The sequence below is a fragment of the Chiloscyllium punctatum genome, chromosome 10 (genome assembly GCF_047496795.1).
Source record: "Chiloscyllium punctatum isolate Juve2018m chromosome 10, sChiPun1.3, whole genome shotgun sequence".
In the NCBI taxonomy this organism is placed as follows: domain Eukaryota; kingdom Metazoa; phylum Chordata; class Chondrichthyes; order Orectolobiformes; family Hemiscylliidae; genus Chiloscyllium; species Chiloscyllium punctatum.
In genome coordinates, this window is record NC_092748.1 from 122,634,942 (window position 1) to 122,658,400 (window position 23,459).

Consider the following 23,459-nt stretch of genomic DNA (forward strand, 5'->3'; position numbering starts at 1 on the left):
TTCCCACTGTTCTAAATTCCGAAAGAGAGTGGAGAAAAATAAAGGATATAAAAAACTTACCTTAGCAATCCGGTGCACAGAACCTATTTTATTGGTTAGAGGAGGTGGATGGGTGGGAGACACTACCTTAGTAGTATTTTGGCTAACACAATCACCCATAGTACCTAGAACATGGAGCAATGCAGCGCAGAACAGGCCCTTCGGCCCTCGATGTTGTGCCGACCTGTGAACTATTCTCAGTTCGTCCCCCTACACTATCCCAAAATCATCCATGTGCTTATCTAAGGATTGTTTAAATTTCCCTAATGTGGCTGAGTTGACTACATTAGCAGGTAGGGCATTCCACGCCCTTACCACTCTCTGCATAAAGAACTCACCTCTGACATCTGTCTTAAATCTATCCCCCCTCAATTTGTAGTTATGCCCTCTCTTCCAGATGACGTCATCATCCTAGGAAAACGTCTTTCACTGTCTACCCTATCTAATCCTCTGATCATCTTGTATGTCTCTATCAAATTCCCCCTTAGACTTCTTCTTTCCAATGAGAACAGACCCAAGTCTCTCAGCCTTTCCAAATAAGACCTTCCCTCCAGACCAGGCAACATCCTGGTAAATCTCCTCTGCACCTTTTCCAATGCTTCCACATCCTTTCTGTCATGGGGCGACCAGAACTGTACACAATATTTCAAGTGTGGCCGCAGCAGCGTTTTGTACAGTTGCAGCATGACATTGCGGTTCTGGAACTCAATCCCTCTACCACTGAAACCTAACACACCGCATGCCTTCTTAACAGCACTATCCACCAGGGTGGCAACTTTCAGGGACCTATGTACATGGACTCCAAGATCCCTCTGCACATCCACACTACCGAGAGTTTTTCCATTGACCTCTGCCTTCCTGTTATTCTTCCCAAAGTGCATCACCTCACATTTAGCTGCATTGAACTCCATTTGCCACCCCTCAGCCCAATTCTGCAGTTTATCCAAGTTCCCCTGGAACCTGTAACATTCTTCCAAACTGTCCACTACTCCACTAACTTTAGTGTCGTCTGCAAATTTACTAATCCTCCCACCTATGCCTGTGTCTAATTCATTGATAAAAATGACAAACAGCAGTGGTCCCAAAACAGATCCTTGTGGCACACCACTAGTAACCGGACTCCAGGCTGAATATTTTCCATCAACCACCACTCGCTGCCTTCTTCCAAAAAGCCAGTTTCTAATCCAAACTGCTAAATCACCCTCAATTCCATGCCTCTGCATTTTCTCCATCAGCCTACCATGTGGAACCTTATCAAAGGCTTTACTGAAATCCAAGTATACATGTCAACTTCCCTAACCTCATCTACATGCTTGGTCACCTTCTCAAAAAAACTCAGTGAGGTTTGTGAGACACAACCTGCCCTTGACGAAACCATGTTGACTATCTGAAATCAAATTGTTGCTTGCTAGATGATTATAAATCTTATCTCTCATAATCCTTTCCAAAACCTTTCTTACAACAGAAGGAAGGCTCACTAGTCTACACTTATCTAGGTCATCTCTGCTGTCCTTCTTGAACAAATTTATTATTTCACTTAAACAGGCCCTTCGGCCCAACAAGTCCACACCGACCCACAGAAGCGCAACCTACCCAGACCCATTCCCTTACATTTACCCCTTCACCTAACACTAGGGGCAATTTAGCATGGCCAATTCACCTAACCTGCACATTTTTGGACTGTGGGAGGAAACCCACGCAGACACGGGGAGAATGTGCAAACTCCACACAGTCAGTCACCTGAGGCAGGAATTGAACCCGGGTCTCTGGTGCTGTGAGGCAGAAGTGCTAACCACTGTGCCACCGTACTGCCCAAACTTGGCTTGCTTTCACTTGAACATCAGAGGCTGAGGTGTCTGAAAGAAGTTAACAAAATTATGAGAGGCATGAAACTTTAAAAGAGTTCAGAAAAGATTTACAAGGATGTTGCTGGGGTTGGAGGGTTTGAGCTTTAGGGAGAGGCTGAATAGGCTGGGGCTGTTTTCCCTGGAGGGTCAGAGGCTGAGTGGTGACCTTGCAGAGGTTCATAAAGTGATGAAAGGCATGGATAGGATAAATAGACAAGATCTTTTCCCTGGGATGGGCGAGTCCAGATCTAGAGGGCATAAATTTAGGGTGTGAGGGGAAAGATATAAAAGGGTCCTAAGGGACAACTTTTTCATGCAATGGGTGGTGCATGTATGGGATGAGGTGCCAGAGGAAGTGGTTGGCGCTGGTACAATTACAACATTTAAAATACACCTGCATGGGTACATGAATAGGAAGGGTTTAGAAGGATATGGGCCGAGTGCTGACAAATGGGACTAGATTAATTTATGATATCTGATCAGTATAGATAGGTTGGACTGAAGGGTCTGTTTCCGTGCCGTACATCTCTATAACTCTGTGACCCTTCAAACAGCATTCCACCCAGACCCATCGGCTGCTCCATCTCTGTAAACCAGCACTTCCCATGGCTAACCCCCCTAACCTGCACACTGTGGGCAATTTAGCATGGCCAATCCATCTATCCTACACATCTTCAGACTGTGGGAAGAAACAGAAGCACTCAGAGGAAACCCATGGAAAGAATGTGCAAATTCCACACAGTCACCTGAGACTGGAATTAAACCCCAGGTCCTTGGCACTGTGAGCCACCATGCCACCCTGGTTTGATAGGTTTGAGAATCATGACCTTCCCTTCACAAATACACTTTGACTTTGTATAATCCATTTAGTATTTTCTAAACATCCTGTTATCACATCTTTATAAATAGACTCCAGTATTTTGGTCAGACCGTGTTTTGGCTGTACAGGAGATTGGTGAAGCCACTTTTACAATACTATATAATTCTCATTGCCAAATCTATAAGAAGGTAAAAACAAGGACTGCAGATGCTGGAAACCAGATTCTAGATTAGAGTGGTGCTAGAAAATCACAGCAGTTCAGGCAGCATCCGAGGAGCAGGAAAATCGACGTTTCGGGCTAAAGCCCTTCATTAGGAATAGAGGGCCTCGATTCCAGATGAAGGGCTTTTGCTCGAAATGCCGATTTTCCTGCTCCTTGGATGCTGCCTGAACTGCTGTGCTTTTCCAGCACCACTCTAATATAGAATATAGGAAGGATGGTGTTAAACTTGAGAGAGTTTACTGGCATGTGCCAGGACTGGAGAGTTTGAGTTATAAAGAGTGGCTGAATAGGCTCAGCCTATTTTCCCTGGAGTGTCAGAGGATGAGGGGTGACCTTACATATAATAATGAGGGGAGTAGATAGGGCGAATAGTCAGAGTCTTTTCCCCAGGGTAGGGGAGTCCAAAACTCGAAAGCATAGGTTTATGGTGAAAGACTAAAGATTTAAAATGACCTTAGGGGCAACTTTTTCACACAGCGGGGAATGTGTATTCTGGATTAGTGGTGCTGGAAGAGCACAGCAGTTCAGGCAGCATCCGAGTAGCTTCGAAATTGACGTTTCGGTCAAAAGCCCTTCATCAGGAATAAAGGCAGTGAGCCTGAAGCGTGGAGAGATAAGCTAGAGGAGGGGGGGGGGTGGGGAGAAAGTAGCATAGAGTACAATGGGTGAGTGGGGGAGGGGATGAAGGTGATAGGTCAAGGAGGAGAGGGTGGAGTGGATAGGTGGAAAAGAAGATAGGCAGGTAGGACAAGTCATGGGGACAGTTACTGAGCTGGAAGTTTAGAATTAGGGTGAGGTGGGGGAAGGGGAAATGAGGAAACTGTTGAAGTCCACATTGATGCCCTGGGGTTGAAGTGTTCCGAGGCGGAAGACGAGGCACTCTTCCTCCAGGCGTCTGGTGGTGAGGGAGCGGCGGTGAAGGAGGCCCAAGACCTCCATGTCCTCGGCAGAGTGGGAGGGGGAGTTGAAATGTTGGGCCACAGGGCAGTGTGGTTGATTGGTGCGGGTGTCCTGGAGATGTTCCCTAAAGCGCTCTGCTAGGAGGCGCCCAGTCTCCCCAATGTAGAGGAGACCGCATCGGGAGCAACAGATACAATAAATGATATTAGTGGATGTGCAAGTAAAACTTTGATGGATGTGGAAGGCTTCTTTAGGGCCTTGGATAGAGGTGAGGGAGGAGGTGTGGGCGCAGGTTTTACAGTTCCTGCGGTGGCAGGGGAAAGTGTCAGGATTGGAGGGTGGGTTGTTTGGGGGCGTGGACCTGACCAGGTAGTCGCGGAGGGAACAGTTTTTGCGGAAGGCGGAAAGGGGTGGGGAGGGAAATATATCCCTGGTAGTGGGGTCTGTTTGGAGGTGGCGGAAATGTCGGCGGATGATTTGGTTGATGCAAAGGTTGGTAGGGTGGAAGGTGAGCACCAGGGGCGTTCTGTCCTTGTTACGGTTGGAGGGGTGGGGTCTGAGGGCGGAGGTGCGGGATGTAGACGAGATGCGTTGGAGGGCATCTTTAACCACGTGGGAAGGGAAATTGCGGTCTCTAAAGAAGGAGGCCATCTGGTGTGTTCTGTGGTGGAACTGGTCCTCCTGGGAGCTGATCCGGTGGAGGCGGAGGAATTGGGAATACGGGATGGCATTTTTGCAAGAGGTAAGGTGGGAAGAGGTGTAATCCAGGTAGCTGTGGGAGTCGGTGGGTTTGTAAAAAACGTCAGTGTCAAGTCGGTCGTCATTAATGGAGATGGAGAGGTCCAGGAAGGGGAGGGAGGTGTCAGAGATGGTCCAGGTAAATTTAAGGTCAGGGTGGAATGTGTTGGTGAAGTTGATGAATTGCTCAACCTCCTCGCGGGAGCACGAGGTGGCACCAATGCAGTCATCAATGTAGCGGAGGAAGAGGTGGGGAGTGGTGCCGGTGTAATTACGGAAGATCAACTGCTCTACGTAGCCAACAAAGAGACTGGCATAGCTGGGGCCCATACGTGTGCCCATGGCTACCCCTTTGGTCTGGAGGAAGTGGGAGGATTCAAAGGAGAAATTGTTAAGGGTGAGGACCAGTTCGGCCAAACGAATGAGTGTGTCGGTGGAAGGGTACTGTTGGGGATGTCTGGAGAGGACAAAACGGAGGGCTTGGAGGCCCTGGTCATGGCGGATGGAGGTGTAGAGGGAGTGGATATCCATGGTGAAGATGAGGCATTGGGGGCCAGGGAAACGGAAGTCTTGGAGGAGGTGGAGGGCGTGGGTGGTGTCTCGTACATATGTGGGGAGTTCCTGGACTAGAGGGGAATAGGACAGTGTCGAGGTAGGTAGAGATGAGTTCAGTGGGGCAGGAGCATGCTGAGACAATGGGTCGGCCAGGGTGGTCAGGCTTGTGGATCTTGGGAAGGAGGTAGAACCGGGCAGTGCGGGGTTCCCGGACTATGAGGTTAGAAGCTGTGGGTGGGAGATCTCCTGAGGTGATGAGGTTCTGTATGGTCTGGGAGATGATGGTTTGGTGATGGAGGGTGGGGTCATGGTCGAGGGGGCAGTAGGAAGAGGTGTCCTCAAGTTGACGTTTGGCTTCAGCGGTGTAGAGGTCAGTGCGCCAGACTACCACTGCGCCCCCTTTATGCGCTGGCTTGATGGTGAGAATGGGATTGAGCAGAGGGATTGAAGGGCTGCGCGTTGTGAGGGTGAGAGGTTGGAGTGGGGGAGGGAGGTAGACAGGTTGAGGCAGTTAATGTCCCGGCGGCAGTTGGAAATGAAGAGGTCAAGGGCAGGTAATAGGCCAGCGCAGAGTGTCTCGGTGGATGCAGTGTGTTGGAGGTGGGCGAAGGGGTCCTCGGAAGGTGGGCGGGAGTCCTGATTGTGAAAGTAAGCTCGGAGGCGGAGGCGACGGAAGAATTGTTCGACATCACGGCGTGTATTAAATTCATTGATGCATGGACGGAGGGGTTGAAGGCGAGTCTTTGCTGAGGACTGATCGTTCGTCCTCAGTGAGGGGGAGGTCTGGGGGGATGGTGAAAACTCGGCAGGGCTGGGAGCTGGGATCTGGTGTGGGTGTAGAGCTGGGAGTGGGTGCAGAACCTGTAACTGGAATGGGTGTGATGGTGGGGGGAATGGGGGTGGAGTCATGAGCAGGGGCAGTATTCCCCTTGGGGTTCTGGGGGGTGGGAATAGTGACAGTGGGGTCTGTGGGGGGCATGTCAGCAGAATGCAGGTGAGTGGCGCTGGTGGGGGCGGAAGTGGTGGTGATCACGGCAGTAGGGGTGGTGGAAGTCACTGCGATAGGGGTAGCTGCCAGAGAAAGTGTTGGTACAATTACAGCATTTATAAGGCATCTAGATGGTTAATGAATAGGAAGGGTTCAGAACAATATGGGCAGGTGCTGGCAAATGGATGTCTGGACAGGCAGATGAGTTGGAGCAAAGGGTCTGTTTATATGCTGTAAGACTCTTGTTTTCTTTGTCACTAGCTTTCTGAGCATAGCCCCTTCACCAGATGAAGTAAGACAGAAGCACACAGACACAGAATTTTAGGCAGAGAGATCACTTAAATGGATTATGGATTCACCTCCAAAAAGAACCCACCACCAGGGATATATTTCCCTCCCCACCCCTTTCCACCTCCACAAAGACTGTTCCCTCCGCGACTACCTGGTCAGGTCCACGCCCCCCCTACAACCCACCCTCCCATCCTGGCACTTTCCCCTGCCACCGCAGAAACTGTAAAACCTGCGCCCACACCTCCTCCCTCACCTCTATCCAAGGCCCTAAAGGAGCCTTCCACATCCATCAAAGTTTTACTTGCACATCCACTAATATCATTTATTGTATCTGTTGCTCCCGATGCGGTCTCCTCTACATTGGGGAGACTGGGTGCCTCCTAGCAGAGCGCTCTAGGGAACATCGCCGCTCCCTCACCACCAGACGCCTGGAGGAAGAACGCCTCATATTCCACCTCGGAACACTTCAACCCCAGGGCATCAATGTGGACTTCAACAGTTTCCTCATTTCCCCTTCCCCCACCTCACCCTAGTTTCAAACTTCCAGCTCAGTAACTGTCCCCTTGACTTGTCCGGACTTGTCCTACCTGCCTATCTCCTTTTCCACCTATCCACTCCACCCTCTCCTCCCTGACCTATCACCTTCATCCACTCCCCCACTCATCCATTGTACTCTATGCTACTCTCTCCCCACCCCCACACTCCTCTAGCTTATCTCTCCACGCTTCAGGCTCACTGCCTTTATTCCTGATGAAGGGCTTTTGCCCGAAACGTCAGTTTCGAAGCTCGTTGGATGCTGCCTGAACTGCTGTGCTCTTCCAGCACCACTAATCCAGAATCTGGTTTCCAGCATCTGCAGTCATTGTTTTTACCTCACTTTTTATTCAGCTGTTAACACTTTACTCACCCTGCCTGACACTCTCAGTCACCTGCTGAGACTTATTTCTGACACTACACTCTGATCTCTCTACCTATGACCCCTACCTGTGTGTTTCCCTCCAGTTCACCTGAAGGAGCAGCGCTCTGAAAGCTGATGTTGTGGGATATCTGAGCCTGACCAACACCCGCACCTCCACATCATCACCTCCCTGTTACTGACACTAGGCTGAAGATAAACTTCCAAAAAGATTCAGAAAACTAAATATTAAAACTTTAACCCGCCGTTGTACAATCAAACCCAAGAACGGTTTTCCACACCCTGAAAACAATCTAGAACATTCCACAAAGGCGACGCTCGGCGGCTCGAGCCGGAGATATGGGAGGGGCCTGGTGTCAGGGGCGGGGCCTGGTGTCAGGGGCGGGGCTCGTTGCTATGGTTCCTCAGACCGTTCGTTAACGACCAGCGGAAATGGGCTATGTTGATGACGTTAGTTCCGGATCCTGACGCACTAACAACAAATAATACAAGATGTCGGCGGCTGAGGTTGAAATAGAAACATCCGCCCGAGAGCTACCCGGGGGGCCTGGAGCTGGGGGACCGGAGGGACCGGGGCCTGGAGCTGGGGGACCGGAGGGACCGGGGCCTGGAGCTGGGGGACCGGAGGGGCCTGGAGCTGGGGGGCCGGAGGGACCGGGACCGGGGCCTGGATCTGAGGGACCGGGGCCTGGAGCTGAGGGACCGGAGGGAGCGGGGCCTAGAGCTGGGGGACCGGAGGGAGCGGGGCCTAGAGCTGGGGGACCGGAGGGAGCGGGGCCTAGAGCTGGGGGACCGGAGGGAGCGGGGCGTAGAGCTGGGGGACCGGAGGGAGCGGGGCCTAGAGCTGGGGGACCGGAGGGAGCGGGGCCTAGAGCTGGGGGACCGGAGGGAGCGGGGCCTGGAGCTGAGGGACCGGAGGGAGCGGGGCCTAGAGCTGGGGGACCGGGGCCTGGAGCCGGGGGACCGGAGGGACCTGGGCCTGGAGCTGGGGGACCTGGGAGAATGGGACTGGGGACTGGAGAGTTAGGTAGAGAGGGACCAGGGTCTTGGACAGAGGGGTCGGGCCCTGGGGTGGAGAGACCGGGGAGAGAGGGAGCGGAGGAAGCTTGGTCTCCGGCCCCGGGTGACGGTGCGGATGTGCAGCGGATTGAGGAACGCTGGCGGCGGCTGCTATGTCGATGTGAGCCGGCCCTGATCTACTTGCAGAGTCTGTTGGTGTGGGAGCGGCCGCTGCAAAGCGGCCTGATGCTTCTCGGTCTCTCCGGCCTCTTCTGGTAAAGATCCTTTGTCACTGGATTGGGGTACACCTCGGTAGAAATGGTTCCGAGAGGTTTGTTGGGGCCAGTATCTCTGTTTCCCATCCTGGAGACCAGTGATGATTAATACTCAAATGTGAAGGGGGCGGGTTTCCATCCTGGGGCCAATGATCCCCGAAAACCTGAGGGGAGGAATGTCTCTACCTTGTGGCCTGCGGCCAATTCTATACCTAAATACATATCACAAAAATGTAATGGGTTATTTAGATGAGTGCTTGAAACATCATAGCATACGGGGCCACTGGTCAAGTGCTGGAAAATGGCATTAGAATAGGTGGATATCTGATAACCAGTCGCAACAATGGGCCAAGAGGACCATTTAGCATGGTATAAAAAGTCTATGACTCCACTCTCAGACCTGATTTCTATACTGACTGTTTGTTGGAGTCTTTGTCCAAGTTGGCTGCCAATCTTCTACAGAAAGTGATTTGAAGCATTTAATTGGACTGTATCTAACATGTTTTTAAACCATAAAAGGATTACTAGGTTGATGATATGCTTGTGAAAAATTTTCTTATCAAGAAAGATTGAGTAAATTGGGCATTGAAGTTTGGGAGAATGAGGGAAAAAGCACATTGGTGGAACCCCTAAGAATCTTGTCTGTTTCGTTGTGTAGATGTGAGGAAGTTGTTTCCCTTTTGAGTGTCTAGGACCAGAGGGCATCATCTGAGTAAGGAGTTGTCTAGAGCGTAATGAATCTGTGGAATTCTTTACTGCAGGGAGCTGTTGAGTTTGGGTTGTTAAATATTATAAAATTATTCACCAGTAAGGGAATCAAGGGATATTGGGGAAAAGGCAGAATGTAGAATTGCTGATTATAGACTAGCTATGATCTCATTGAATGGCAAAGCTGTCTTGATGGACAAATGACTTGTGCTCCAATGTCATGATTTTTAAATGTCCATAGTTGTGAAAAGCATTTTATAAATTTAAGGCATTCTTTATGTTAAACAGTAGCTGAGATCCTTGGCTGTATTGATACAGGAATAGAATTTGCTTAAGCATTCATAAATCTGTTTTTAACAGATTTCTCAAATGCTCCACTGCCTGCAATAGTCTGTCTGTCATCCTATGTCTCTCTTCCTGCACTCAACTTTGTATCTTTTTTAATTCTTTTGTTATTTGTTTTTTTTAAAACTCATTTGTGGGATGTGGCTGGCCAGCATTAATTGCCCAACATACAAACGATATTGTTTTGAATTTCTGTGCGTTCAGGCGGCACGGTGGCACAGTGGTTAGCACTGCTGCCTCACAGCGCCAGAGACCTGGGTTCAATTCCCGCCTCAGGCGACTGACTGTGTGGAGTTTGCACGTTCTCCCCGTGTCTGCGTGGGTTTCCTCCGGGTGCTCCGGTTTCCTCCCACACTCCAAAGATGTGCAGGTCAGGTGAATTGGCCATGCTAAATTGCCCATAGTGTTAGGTAAGGGGTAGATGTAGATGTAGTGGTATGGGTTGGTTACGCTTCGGCGGGGCGGTGTGGACTTGTTGGGCCGAAGGGCCTGTTTCCACACTGTAAGTAATCTAATCTAATCTAATCAATTTAGTCAATTTAGCTGAGTGACTTGCATCTTTTTAACCATTTGCTCCAAGAACTTCTCCAGGGCAGCCCACCATGTGGAACCTTACCAAAAGCTTTATTGAAATCCATACAGACTGTCTATTGCCCTGCCCTCATCAAACTTCCTGGTCACTACTTCAAAGAACTCCACCAAATTTGTAAGGCATGATCTCCCATGCACAAAGCTATGCTGACTACTCCCAATCAAACCCTATCTTTCCAAATGCATGTATGTCCTATCCCTCAGGATCTTCTCAAGTAACTACCTACCAAACATTTTTTTATGCTTGGTGTGAAGAAATGTCATTCGAAGAGAATAATTCCATTGAATATTTTCAGGAGTTTAGAAGAATGAGAGGTGATCTGATAATGAGGTGTAACATGTTTGGTGGGCTTGACAGCCAAACACTGAAAAGCTAGTCTCTGACATCGAAGCTAGGAACTCTAGGTCCAGGAAATAAGTTTGACTATTTCAGACTGAGAGATAGTGAATTCCTTCACATGCAGAGTTGCATGTCTTTTAAATTCTCTAAGAAGGAAGACTGATGATGCTTAGTTTGTGAGTAAATTCAAGCTGGATGTCAGTAAGTTCTTGGAATTCAGAAGGTATGGTAATGTGGAAAAGTAGAATTGATGTAGAAGATCAACTGGGATATCTAATAGTGAACGATGATCAAGGGACCAAATATCCATTCTTATTCCTTCTTTTAAACTGTGGTGTTCTCCAATGAGCAGAGAATATTCAAGGGAGTTTTGATCAATACTTTCAAGTTGACTAAACAGCTTCCTGTGCCATATTTTTAAAAAAATCTGTTAAATGGCTGGGGTGGATGGGGCTGCATTCTGAATGGGGCAAATTTCAAACCAATTGGCAGAGTAGGTGATTTGGAAAGGGATCTCGAGCCCAGACTTTTTGTAGTTATGGTACTATGAGTTGGTATACATGTGAACTGATTCTCTAGAGTGAAGTTTCGCTTTCACTTCCCACATTCAGGTTGTTTTCCTCTACCTCACTGCGTCCAATCTTCCTGCTTAGCTTGTCAGCATTGGCCATTGTATTCCTGGACCATTGGAAGAGTGAGCTGTTACCCCATGTTGCTGGTAAGTTGAGCCCTTCTCTGCACACAGTTGATGTACAGCAATCTGGTGACCTCTCAACCCCCTGCCATTGATGACCATAATCCCTCCTCACCAGTATTCCCTAGACAGTGACCTGAACAGCAGACCACACACTTTGTCCCTAAATTATCCAGATATGTGCAGCAGAATCATATACGGGTCTGAGCACTATGAGCCAATGTGATATTTGTGGTGCAATTGTAGAAGTTCTAAGAGGTTAATCTTGACATGAGGTGCAACTTGCTACATCTTTTGTGCATTTGTTGAGTGACCAGATGAGTTTCTTGCTCGGAAGCAATAACAAGCGATGACCCCCTCAACTTGATTAATATTCGGCTTTCTATTTTACTAAACTCACCAAATAAGCTGGATGTCAAGGAAGTGAGGACTACAGATGCTGGAGAGTCAGGGTCGAAAAGTGTGGCACTGGAAAAGTACAGCAGGTCAGGCAGCATCCGTGGAGCAGGGCAGTTGACATTTCACACATAAGCCCTTCATCAGGAAGCTACCTTTTCCCAACCCCATCCCCACCCTCCTATTTATCTTTTTTTTTAAAAATAATATATTTTTACTAAGAAAAGTAGATTTTTAAATATTACAACAAATACGAAACAATGCAATTCAAAACAGTACAAAAATAAACCCAAATAATAAAAACATTCCCCAACTCACTCTCCTGTACAAATATATAAACATATATAGAGAAATATAAAATTAAAAAAAACTAAACTAGCTATTTAACTAACTAAATAAATAACAACAAACAAATAAATAGTAATAACTCAGCCCAGCCAAATAAAACACTCATACGTTTACAGTTCCTCCTCCCTGGATATTGGACTAATGAAATTCTCACAATCGTTACGGCTATATAAAAGCCCAATTTAGTGTGTCAGATAAATCTGTGTCCAGGTATTTCAAAAAGGGTTGCCATGTCTTGTAAAAATTCTCAGTTTTGTGGTGTACCATATTTGTGAGAAAATCCAGGGGAATAGGCTCCAGAATAATCTTCCGTCATCGCGACAGGCCTGTGGGGTTTTCGGATATCCAACCTAGCAAGATATTCTTCCTTGCACAGAACGTAAGAATACTGAAAAGTTTTTATTTCTTATGCGTGTCTGCAGGAAATACAGTGGGTAGGCCCAAAAGGAGAGAAATAGGGTCCTTCTCCACCCCTACACCTAAAATCCTCTCCATTGCACCCACTACAGCACTCCAATATGTTTGAAGCCTGTGACAAGACCAAAGACAATGGGTAAGAGTGCCCGTGCAGACCTTGCACTTGAGACATGCTGAAGATACCCCGGTTTAAATTTTGACAATCGGTCTGGGGCTAAGTGGACCCTGTGGAGAATCTTCAACTGTAAAGCATGGGTCCTATTGCAAATTGATATCTTCCTTGCATTCTCCCACAAAGCCTCCCATGCCTCTGAAGAAACTTCAACACCCAGCTCTCTTTCCCACATCTTGCAGAGTCGATCAGACTCATGAGGTGGCACCCCCCAATTGGTGATATAAAGCACTGACAGAGTGTACTCTTAGCCCATAGTACTCCTCTTTCTATGTCAGATTTGTAGGAATCAGTCAAAAGTGTGTTTTTTTAAAAAAAATAAAATCCCTAACTTGAAAAAAACGAAAGAGATCTCTATTGGGTAACTTGTACTTCCATACTAATTGATCGATGGGCATCATTACGTCTCCCTCAAATAAATCACCCATGCAAGATACACCCCTAGCTGTCCAATGTTTAAATCCTGAATCTATCATACTCGGTTGAAAACCTGGCATAGCCACTAAAGGTGTAAACAAAGATGTTTTGCCAATATTACCTTCCCTCTGCCGAGTTGCCCTCCATGCTTTAACAGTATTGATGACCATTGGGTTATGGCAATATTCGAGGTAAAAACAATGACTGCAGATGCTGGAAACCAAATATTGGATTAGTGGTGCTGGAAGAGCACAGCAGTTCAGGCAGCATCCAACGAGCAGCGAAATCGACGTTTCGGGCAAAAGCCCTTCCTGTCCTCACCTAGTCCAAAAACAGCAAACTGGTAAGGGGGCTCCTTGCCTGGGAGGCTTCGATATCTAGCCATATTGAAAGAGGATCTCCACAAACCCAATCACTCACGTAGGTCAAAAGCGAGCTTAATTGGTAATTTTTAATTTCCGGTAGGTCTACTCCCCCCAGTCTGTGAGGCAACTGCAGTTTGGCTAATTTAACCAGGGGCTGTTTACGGTGCCACATAAAGGAGCTGAACCAGCCGTTCAGTCTCCTGAGTGTTTGTTTATTGAAAATCGGGGGAACATCCGTACAGGGTATGGCAAACGAGGGAGAATATGCATCTTAATTTGCGCTATCCGACCCAACCACGAGACTGGAAGTGCTTCCCATCTTTGAAGATCTTGTTTAATTTTTCCAAATAATTGAGTAAAATTGGCTTTGAACAGCCAGTCCAGAAGTGGAGTAATGAATGCACGCAACCCCCCTGTGACTACCTAAACGGGAATCTATAGTCACTCAAGAGCCAACTCTTTTGTAAGACCACCCATAAGCATAGCTTCTGATTTAGCAAAATTAATCTTATACCCTGAAAAAGCGCCAAACGCGTGAATGCATTGTATCAGGCAAGGCACTGAAACTGTTGGATTTGTCAAGAAAATTAGAACATCGTCTGCATACAGCAAGATCTTATGTAATTTTGACCCCACTTCTGGAGCTGATATATTGGGATCCCCACGAATGGCCTCTGCCAACGGTTCAATCACCAACGTAAAAAGTAATGGTGAAAGGGGACAGCCCTGCCGGCTGCCCCTAGAAATATAAAAAATTGCTTGACCTTACCCGGTTGGTAATGACCACCACAAGAGCTACACTGTAGAGAACCTTTACCCATCTTATGAAAACTTCGCCCAGATAAAACCGGTCTAGAATATAGAAAAGGTACAGCTACTCAACTCGGTTAAATACCTTCTCTGCATCTAAAGAAATCACCAATGCCTGTATTGACTGCTGTTGGCATGCTTGAATTACGTTAAGCAGCCTCCTAACATTATTGGAGGATCCGCGATCCTTTATGAAGTCCGTCTGATCCTCTTTAATAATAGAGGGTAACACAGTCTCCAGCCTTAACGCCGGAGCCTTACAGAGGATCTTAAAGTCCACATTTAAGAGCGAGATGGGCCTATATGAAGCACAGTCTTCCGGGGCCTTCCTTTTTTTTTAAGGATGTGAAATATTGGCACCTCTCGGAGATGGTGGGACATAATAATGATTGCTGAATATGTTTAATGATTCACACATCGAGCCTGACAGTGTACTTATAAATTCCTTATAGAATTCACTGGGAAGTCGGTCAGGACCGGGCGCCTTTCCACACTGAAGCTGCCTCACAGCTTCCTGCACGTCTTGCTCTGATAATGGGACGTTGAGAAAGGACTGTTGTTCGGAAGTCACACCCGGGAGCTTCAGATCCCTTTTAAAAAAAAGGATTCCATTTTGGCCTGCCCCTCCTCCAATTCTCAGACTGATATAACTTAGAGTAGAATATCAGGAATGCCACGTTAATCTTTTTAGAATCACATGTTAGGTTCCCAGACCCTTCCCTAATGGCTGTAATGGTATGTGGGGCACTCCTCTTTTTGGGAAAGTATGCTAAGTATTTGCCTGGCTTGTCACCATGCTCATAACCTTTGCATTGCAAAAGCCAGCTCTGTCTTTGCTCTCTGCGTGAGCATGGAATTTAGTGCAGACTGCAGTGCCATAATCCTCTGTAGCTTGACCAACGAGGGTCTGTCAAAATAGGCCTTCTCGGCTGCCTTCAACTGTGCTTCAAGGAGACGTTGCTGCTCACCCTTCTGCTGCTTCCTACTGGTGGAATATGAAATAACTGACCACGTAGCATAAGCTTTGGCAGTTTCCCAGAGAACAGATAGGCTCGGTTGATAGCTATGTTGATGTTTAGGAATGCCTGAAATTCCCTGGAGAGATACTCCACAAACTTACTGTCCATGAGAATAAAGGGGTCCTTTCGCCAGTACCTTGAATCCACTGTAACATCCTTAATCTTAACTCTGAGATACACTGGAGCATGATCAGGGATGGCAATATTACCAATCGTACAAAATGCCACCAGATCCAGGGTTACTGCAGGGATCAGAAAAAAATCAATCCTCTGTGCGGATTAGAGAAGAATGTGAAGCCCCTACATGTAAGGTGGAGACGCCTCCAGATGTCCACCAACCCTAATTCCCCACACAGACCCAATAACTGTTTAGTTTGTGTAGAGGGTATCGAGGGACCTTTAGGCAACCTGTCTGCTGTGGGGTCCATGAGACAGTTAAAATCTCCCCCTATAATGATATGCCGAGACTTGAGACTTATCAGTTTAGAAACAACATCTACCAAGAATTTAAGAGGATAAGCTGGGGGACAATAAACATTTAAAACACCATATTCTTCCCCATTTATCAAGGCTTTAAGAATTACAAACCTCCCGTATGTGTCTTTAACACATGCCAGCAATTTAAATGGGAGATTTTTCCTAACCAATATAGCCACTCCCCTACTTCTGGTATTAAATGATGAAAAATAAAACTCGGTCAAAGCCATTCTGCTGTAATTTCAGATGCTCCTTGTCATCCAAATGTGTCTCCTGTACCAAAGCAATATCCACCTTCTCCTTTCTAAGACTCAAGAGTACCTCCTTCCTCTTAACTGGTGAGTGACTTCCCTTGATATTCCAGGTACACAATTTAATCAAATTATTAGCCATAATCTTCTGCTATTACATTTAAATTCCAGAGAGTAGGAACCCGAACCACAAATTGCTGAGCTTTAGTGTCGCATGGTCCACCAAATATAAAAACTACATAAACTAAAACCACTACGTTTAACAAACATTCAAAATTATTAAAAATAAAAAGCAACAAAAACCAGAAAACAAACCAACATATAAAGCGCCAACAACACTGAGTAGGGGAACTCACCCCCTGCCCGGAGGAGGCAACCACCCATCCCGAACTGCCTATAAGTAGGCATCTAACAATCTCAACCACCTTCACTTCTCCCAGCTACAGCTGCATCACAAGCACAAGCTAAAAAGAATAAACAACCCTCAGAATATCAATATGAATTAAAAAAATTCTTTTATATAAAAAAGGGGAAATAAATACCCCATCCATCCTTTGGTATGTCCTAACTTAGAAACTTAAAATGTAAATCTTAACCACTGCCAGACATAGTTTGAACCAAATTATTATCAGTAGAGGCAAAACAAAGGGAAAAACAAGGCTCCAACCGGATTTCTTCCATTTCTTTTACAGAATGATAAACGCACACCGAAGCAACAATATTTAAACATACTACAAACACAGCCAGAAACCCTTAACCACCTTACCATACATCAAAGAAGTTTCAGAAATGACAGCCAGACTACTAAGACCCCTCGGAATCCTAGTAGCACACAAACCCACCAACACTCAAACAAAAACTAACAAACTTAAAAGACCCAGTACAACCCATGGACAAAACCAACATCATCTACAAAATTCCATGCAAGGACTGCCACAAACACTACGTAGGGCAAACAGGAAAAAAGTTAGCCACCAGGATACACGAACACCAGCTAGCCACAAAAAGACACGACCCTCTCTCCCCATAGCCCTCCACACGGATGAAAAAAAACCACCAGTTCGACTGGGCCAACACATCTATCCTGGGACAGGCTAAGCAAAGACATGCCAGAGAATTCCTCGAGGCCTGGCATTCCAACCAAAACGCCATAAACAAACACATAGATCTAGGTACCATCTATCAACCCCTCAGAAAACAAACAGGAAATGACATCGCCACAAACCCCAGGAACCCCATCCAGGAGAAAGATATAAACAGAAAGCAGGCGACAACAGCTTCGCTTCATTTGGAGGTCGCCACTGATGATGTTACCTAGCCAGGTAATGAAACGTCTGGATATCAAACCTACAGCTCAGCGAGCAAACCTGCACCCTATACATACTACAATTGTTTAAATTAGGTTAGTTTGTCCACAAAGTCTGTTGCCTTCTCCGATGTGTCAAAGAGATGCATGGATCCATCTAAGGTGATCCAAAGCACTGCCAGGTAACTCTGGGAGTACTGAATCCCAAGCTCCTTCAGTCTTCTCTTGACACAATCCTGTGATTTTCATTTGTGGATCACTGCCGATGAAAAGTCTTGATAAAACATGATCTTACACCCCTTGTAAATTAGGGCCTTTGGATCCTTCCCCTAGAGCCTGGAAGCCTCCATGACTCTCTCCTTATCTCGATAATGATGGAACCGCACCAGGAGAGGACAAGGGCGCTGACCCAGACCCGACCTCCACGCTGCGATCCGATGAGCCCTTTCTATCTTCAATCCTGTCATGCCAGCTTCCACGTCAAGGAATTTCGGTAGCCAATCTTCAACAAATTCCGCAGGCTGCTCACCTTCCTTACCCTCAGGCAGACCGATGATCCGAATGTTTTTTTTCTCCTTCCCCTGTTTTCAAGATCATCCACTTGGTTGCGCACATTACGAACCTGCATCTTCAGGGCTTGGATCTCATCCTTGAATGAACTGGCATCAGCTTCCACCACTGTCACTCTGTGCTCCACCTCATCCTTCCTCTTCTCCAGGTCTCTCTGCTGCTGCTGCTGCTGCCCCTGCTTCTGCAGCATGAGAGAGATTGGAGCTAGCTTTTCTTCAGTCTGTTTCCCCAGCATCTCATGAGTCTTCCCGAGCTGGTTCACCAGATCCTGGAGAGTAATTGGCTCCGAGGCTGCTGCAGACCTGGCCTCGGATGCTCCTCCTACCATTTTAGGCATTTCTGGACTGTTGAAAATATGGGTAAGTCAATTTTTAGATGTTTCTTGGGACTCCACAATCTTTCCAATGCCCCAAGAAATCCCGATGACCTGGGTTGGGCGGGTTAAAGGACCATTCCGCTCCTGCTGCAATGCAAGGCTCTGCAGTGCGATCTTCTCATCGCCGCCATCTTCGATTTTTTTCCCCCCCTATTTATCTCTTAGCCTCCTTTTCCCACACACTTTCCGGATGAAGGGCTTATGCATGAAACGTAGACTCTCCTACTCCTTGGGTGCTGCCTGGCCTATGCTTTTCCCGTGTCACACTTTTCTACTCTGGATGTCAAGAAAACCTAATATGGATGTCAGAATGGGTACCTCTCAACTTCCGCTTACTGCTGGCAACAAGGAACCTCTACGTTGCTCAACATCAAACAGCATCTCAATGTGATTAATGGCCATGCAGCACAAAGCATGTTTTTACAAAATCCAGCTACATTTAACTTGTAATTGTACCTTTGTATATATTCAATGCATGCAGAGTATATGTGTTTAGGCATCAAAGATTACCATGTCATTGGTCACAGATTTTACATTGTCTGATGGAACCGCTCCATTATGGTGACCCTCGCGTCAGATTCTAACCCTATCTTAACACATGTCACTTGTTTCTTAATTGTGTCAAGCAACAGGCAAGCTGATAGATGCTGAGGATCTGGAGGAATGAGAGTGGTCATGTGAGGAGAGTGAAAAGGATGCTACCCTTGTGGATGTCAGAGCTCAACTGCAGCGGGCACCTTGAACCACATAGTATCTGATTGGCACCTCATTCTAATAGCCGTGAGCTGGATGCAGAAGACCATCATAAAGTATAAACTCGATCTTGGTCATGCTAGCATTGGGATCATATTGAGAGGGCAACCTGCAGCCTGTAATCATTTTGTTTTCACTACTGGTAGCTGCTTGATAACATATGTTGGGAAGTTACACTGGGCCTTGATGAGAATCTCTCTAAAAGCTTACTGTTACGAGCATTTAGCCAAATGATTCAGCCCATGGTAACCACCCAGAGATCATTCCCTCTTGGCTCACTCCCTGGATTGGAGTCCCCAGTGTAACCTAGGAATTAATGTCAATGTGTGCAGAGAGTGATAGTGTTTTCCCTTTTGTTTTTATACAGTTCAGCGCCTTGTGGATGAAGGTGAGAGGTAAGTTTTTTTCCATTATATTTGATGAATCTAATCACTTCTCAATGGTCAACATGACCTGTAGAGCTGGGCTGAGAGGTGGCAAATGGTGTTTAATGCGGACAAGTGTGAGGTGATTCACTTTGGTCGGAGTAACCAGAATGCAAAGTACTGGGCTAATGGTAAGATTCTTGGGAGTGTAGATGAGCAGAGAGATCTTGGCGTCCAGGTACATAGATCCTTGAAAGTTGCCACCCAGGTTGACAGGGTTGTTAAGAAGGCATGCAGTGTTTTAGCTTTTATTAATAGAGGGTTCAAGTTCCGGAACCATTTGGTATTGCTACAGCTGTACAAAACTCTGGTGCGGCTGCACTTGGAGTATTGTGTACAGTTCTGGTCACAGCATTATAAGAAGGATGTTGAAGCTTTGGAAAGGGTGCAGAGGAGATTTACTAGGATGTTGCCTGGTATGGAGGGAAGAGCTGAAAATGTGTTGCTGGAAAAGCGCAGCAGGTCAGGAGCATCCAAGGAACAGGAGAATCGATGTTTCGGGCAGGAAGGTCTTACAAGGAAAGGCTGAGGGAACTAGGGCTCTTTTTGTTAGAGGGAAGGTGGTTGAGAGGTGACTTAATAGAGACATATAATCAGAAGATTAGATAGGGTCTCCCTGTCCACCCTTTTTCCAAGAATGGTGACGGCAAGCATGAGGGGGCATAGCTTTAAATTGAGGGGTGATAGATATAGGACAGATGTCAGAGGTAGTTCCTTTACTCAGAGAGTAATAAGGGTATGGAATGCTTTGCCTGCAACGGTAGTAGATTTGCCAACTTTAAGTACATTTAAGTCGTCATTGGACAAGCATATGGATGTACGTGGAATAGTGTAGGTTAGATGGGCTTCAGATTGGTATGACAGGTCGGCGCAACATTGAGGGCTGAAGGGCCTATACTGCTCTGTAATGTTCTATGTTCTAACAACATATCTTAAAGTAAGAGAAGCCGAGGTGCCATCTTCAGCTCTGGTACTGATGCCCCCAAACTTCCGTAGGAGTGTTTGATGCTTCTTTCCTGGTGAATGCTGCATCAGCTTGTGTAACCATTGTGACTGGCAGTGACCACATCTGCAGCAAGTGTTGGTTGCTGGAAGAACTCCGGATCAGAGTTGATGATCTGGAATTTGAGCTTCAAACACTGCGGCACATCTGGGAGGGGGAGAGTTACCTGGAGGCTTTGTTTCAGGAGGCAGTCACACCTTGGAGATTAAGTAATTCACATTCAGCTAGTGATCAGGCTTATCAGAGTGTGACTGTAAGTGAGGCAGGTAGGGGGAACCTGAGTTCAGGAGTGGAGGAGCTTCAGCCCTTGACCTTGTCCAACAGGTACGAGATTCTTGCTCCCTGTTCGGATGAGGAAAAGGGCTCTGGACAGGATGAGCCAACTGACCAAGGCACCATGGTGCAGAAGGCCATTCAAGAGGGGGGAGTTAATAGACAAGTAGTGTTTATAGGGGATTCTATAATTAGGGGGACGGATAGTATCCTTTTCAAGCCGGATCAGGAGTCTCGCATGGTGTGTTGCCTATCCCAGTGCCAGGGTGCGGGACATCTCCGACCGGTTTGAAAGGATATTGGAGCGGGAGGGGGAGGATCCAGTTGTTGTGGTCCATGTTGGGACTAACAACATAGGCAAGATTAGGGTGGAGGACCTGTTTGGGGATTACAAAGCACTAGGCAGGAAATTGAAGCACAGGTCCTCAAGGGTCATAATCTCCGGATTACTGCCCAAGCCACGTGCCAATTGGCATAGGGACAAGAAAATTAGGCAAGTAAACACGTGGCTAAGGGATTGGTGTGGGAAAGAGGGATTCCACTTCAAGGGGCATTGGCATCAGTTTTGGAACAGTGGGGATCTGTACCGTTGGGACGGTCTCCACCTGAACCGATCAGGTACCAATGTTCTAGCGAAGAGGATAAATAGGGTGGTCAGTAGGACTTTAAACTTCTGAGTTGGGGGGGAAGGGAAAGTGAAAGCGACAGGGAGTATGGAGGTAAATGGAAAGACAAGCAGCAGGATAGCATGTGTCCAGGCGGATTTAAAATTGAGGCAGACTGGGAATGCAGAAAAAAGCAAGAATAACTTAGGACATCATATGACTTCCGATATCTCTAATGATAAGAAAGTTAGCATTAAGGCACTTTACCTGAATGCTCGTAGCATTCATAACAAAGCAGATGAACTAATGGCACAGATCATAGTGAATGATTATGATGTGGTAGGCATCACAGGGACTTGGTTACAGGGGGGCCAGGACTGGCAGTTAAACCTCCAAGGATTTTCAACTTATCGAAAAGACAGGGAGGTCGGCAGAGGGAGTGGGGTTGCCTTGTTAGTTAAGAACAATATTAAATCTATGGCACTGAATGACATAGCGTCAGATGATGTGGAGTCTGTGTGGGTGGAATTGAGGAACCACAAAGGCAAAAAAACCATAACTGGAGTTGTGTACAGACCTCCTAACAGTGGTCAGGACCAGGGGCGCAACATGTACTGGGAAATAGAGAAGGCATGTCAGAAAGGCAGGGTCACAGTGATCATGGGAGACTTCAATATGCAGGTGGACTGGGTAAATAATGTTGCCAGTGGATCCAAAGAAAGGGAATTCTTGGAATGCTTACCCAGGATGGCTTTTTGGAACAGCTTGTCATGGAGCCCACAAGGGAGCAGACTATTCTGGACCTAGTGCTTTGCAATGAACCAGACTTTATAAAAGATCTTAAAGTAAGGAAACCCTTGGGAAGCAGCGATCATAATATGGTAGAGTTCAGTCTGGAGTTTGAAAGAGAGAAGGCAAAATCTGATGTAATGGTGTTACAGTTAAATAAAGGTAATTATGAGGGCATGAGAGAGGAACTGACAAAAATTGACTGGAAGCAGAGGCTTGCGGAGAAGACAGTAGAGCAAAAATGGCAGGAGTTTGTGGGTATAATTGAGGACACTGTACAGAGGTTCATCCCCAAGAAAAGAAAGATTATCCAGGGAGGGATTAGACAGCCATGGCTGACAAAGGAAGTCAGGAAATGTATTAAAGAAAAAGAGAAATCCTATAAAGTGGCCAAGAGCAGTGGGAAATCAGAAGATTGGGAAGGCTACAAAAACAGAGGATAACAAAGAGAGTAATAAGAAAGGAGAGGATCAAATATGAAGGTAGGCTAGCCAGTAATATTAGAAATGATAGTAAAAGTTTCTTTCAATACATAAGAAACAAACGACAGGCAAAAGTAGACATTGGGCCATTTCAAACTGATGCTGGAAGCCTAGTGATGGGAGATAAGGAAATAGCAGGAGAACTTAACAAGTACTTTGCGTAAGTTTTCACAGTGGAAGACATGAGTAATATCCCAACAATTAAAGGGAGTCAGGGGGCTGAGTTGAGTATGGTTGTCATTACAAAAGAGATAGCGCTAGAAAAGCTAAAAGGTCTTAAAATTGATAAATCTCCTGGCCCCGATGGGATGTATCCTAGAGTTCTGAGAGAGATGGCTGAGGAAATAGCGGAGGCATTGGATGAGGTCTTTCAAGAGTCATTGGAGTCAGGGAAAGTCCCGGATGATTGGAAGATCGCTGTTGTAACCCCACTCTTCAAAAAAGGATCAAGACAAAAGATGGAAAATTATAGGCCAAGTAGCCTAACCTCGGTTGTTGGTAAAGTTCTAGAATCCATCATTAAAGATGAGGTTTCTAAATTCTTAGTAGAGCACAGTCTGATTAGAACAAGTCAACATGGATTTAGTAAGGGGAGGTCATGCCTGACAAACCTGTTGGTATTCTTTGGAGAGGTGACAAGTAGGTTAGACCAGGGAATCCCAGTGGATGTGGTCTATCTAGACTTCCAAAAGGCCTTTGATAAGGTGCCACACGGGAAGCTGCTGAGCAAGGTGAGGGCCCATGGTGTTCGAGGTGAGCTACTGGGATGGATTGCGGATTGGCTGTCTGACAGAAGGCAGAGAGTTGGGATAAAAGGTTCTTTTTCAGAATGGCAGCCGGTGACGAGCGGTGTCCCGCAGGGTTCAGTGTTGGGGCCATAGCTGTTTGCATTATATATTAATGATCTGGATGAAGGGACTGGAGCCATTCTAGCGA

The 23,459-nt window shown here is 46.6% G+C and overlaps 1 protein-coding gene across 1 annotated transcript in view; it reads left to right on the forward strand.

Annotated features, from left to right (window-relative positions):
- The first annotated feature begins 8,294 nt into the window (after positions 1–8,294).
- The window catches only part of retreg2 (reticulophagy regulator family member 2), an 89,148-nt gene continuing 73,983 nt past the window's right edge, over positions 8,295–23,459 (forward strand). Inside the window, exons 1-3 of the mRNA XM_072580069.1 lie at positions 8,295–8,591; positions 11,187–11,293; positions 19,314–19,341. Coding sequence (XP_072436170.1) covers positions 8,320–8,591; positions 11,187–11,293; positions 19,314–19,341 — 407 coding nt within the window. The 5' untranslated portion in view covers positions 8,295–8,319. The remainder of the gene's footprint in view (positions 8,592–11,186; positions 11,294–19,313; positions 19,342–23,459) is intronic.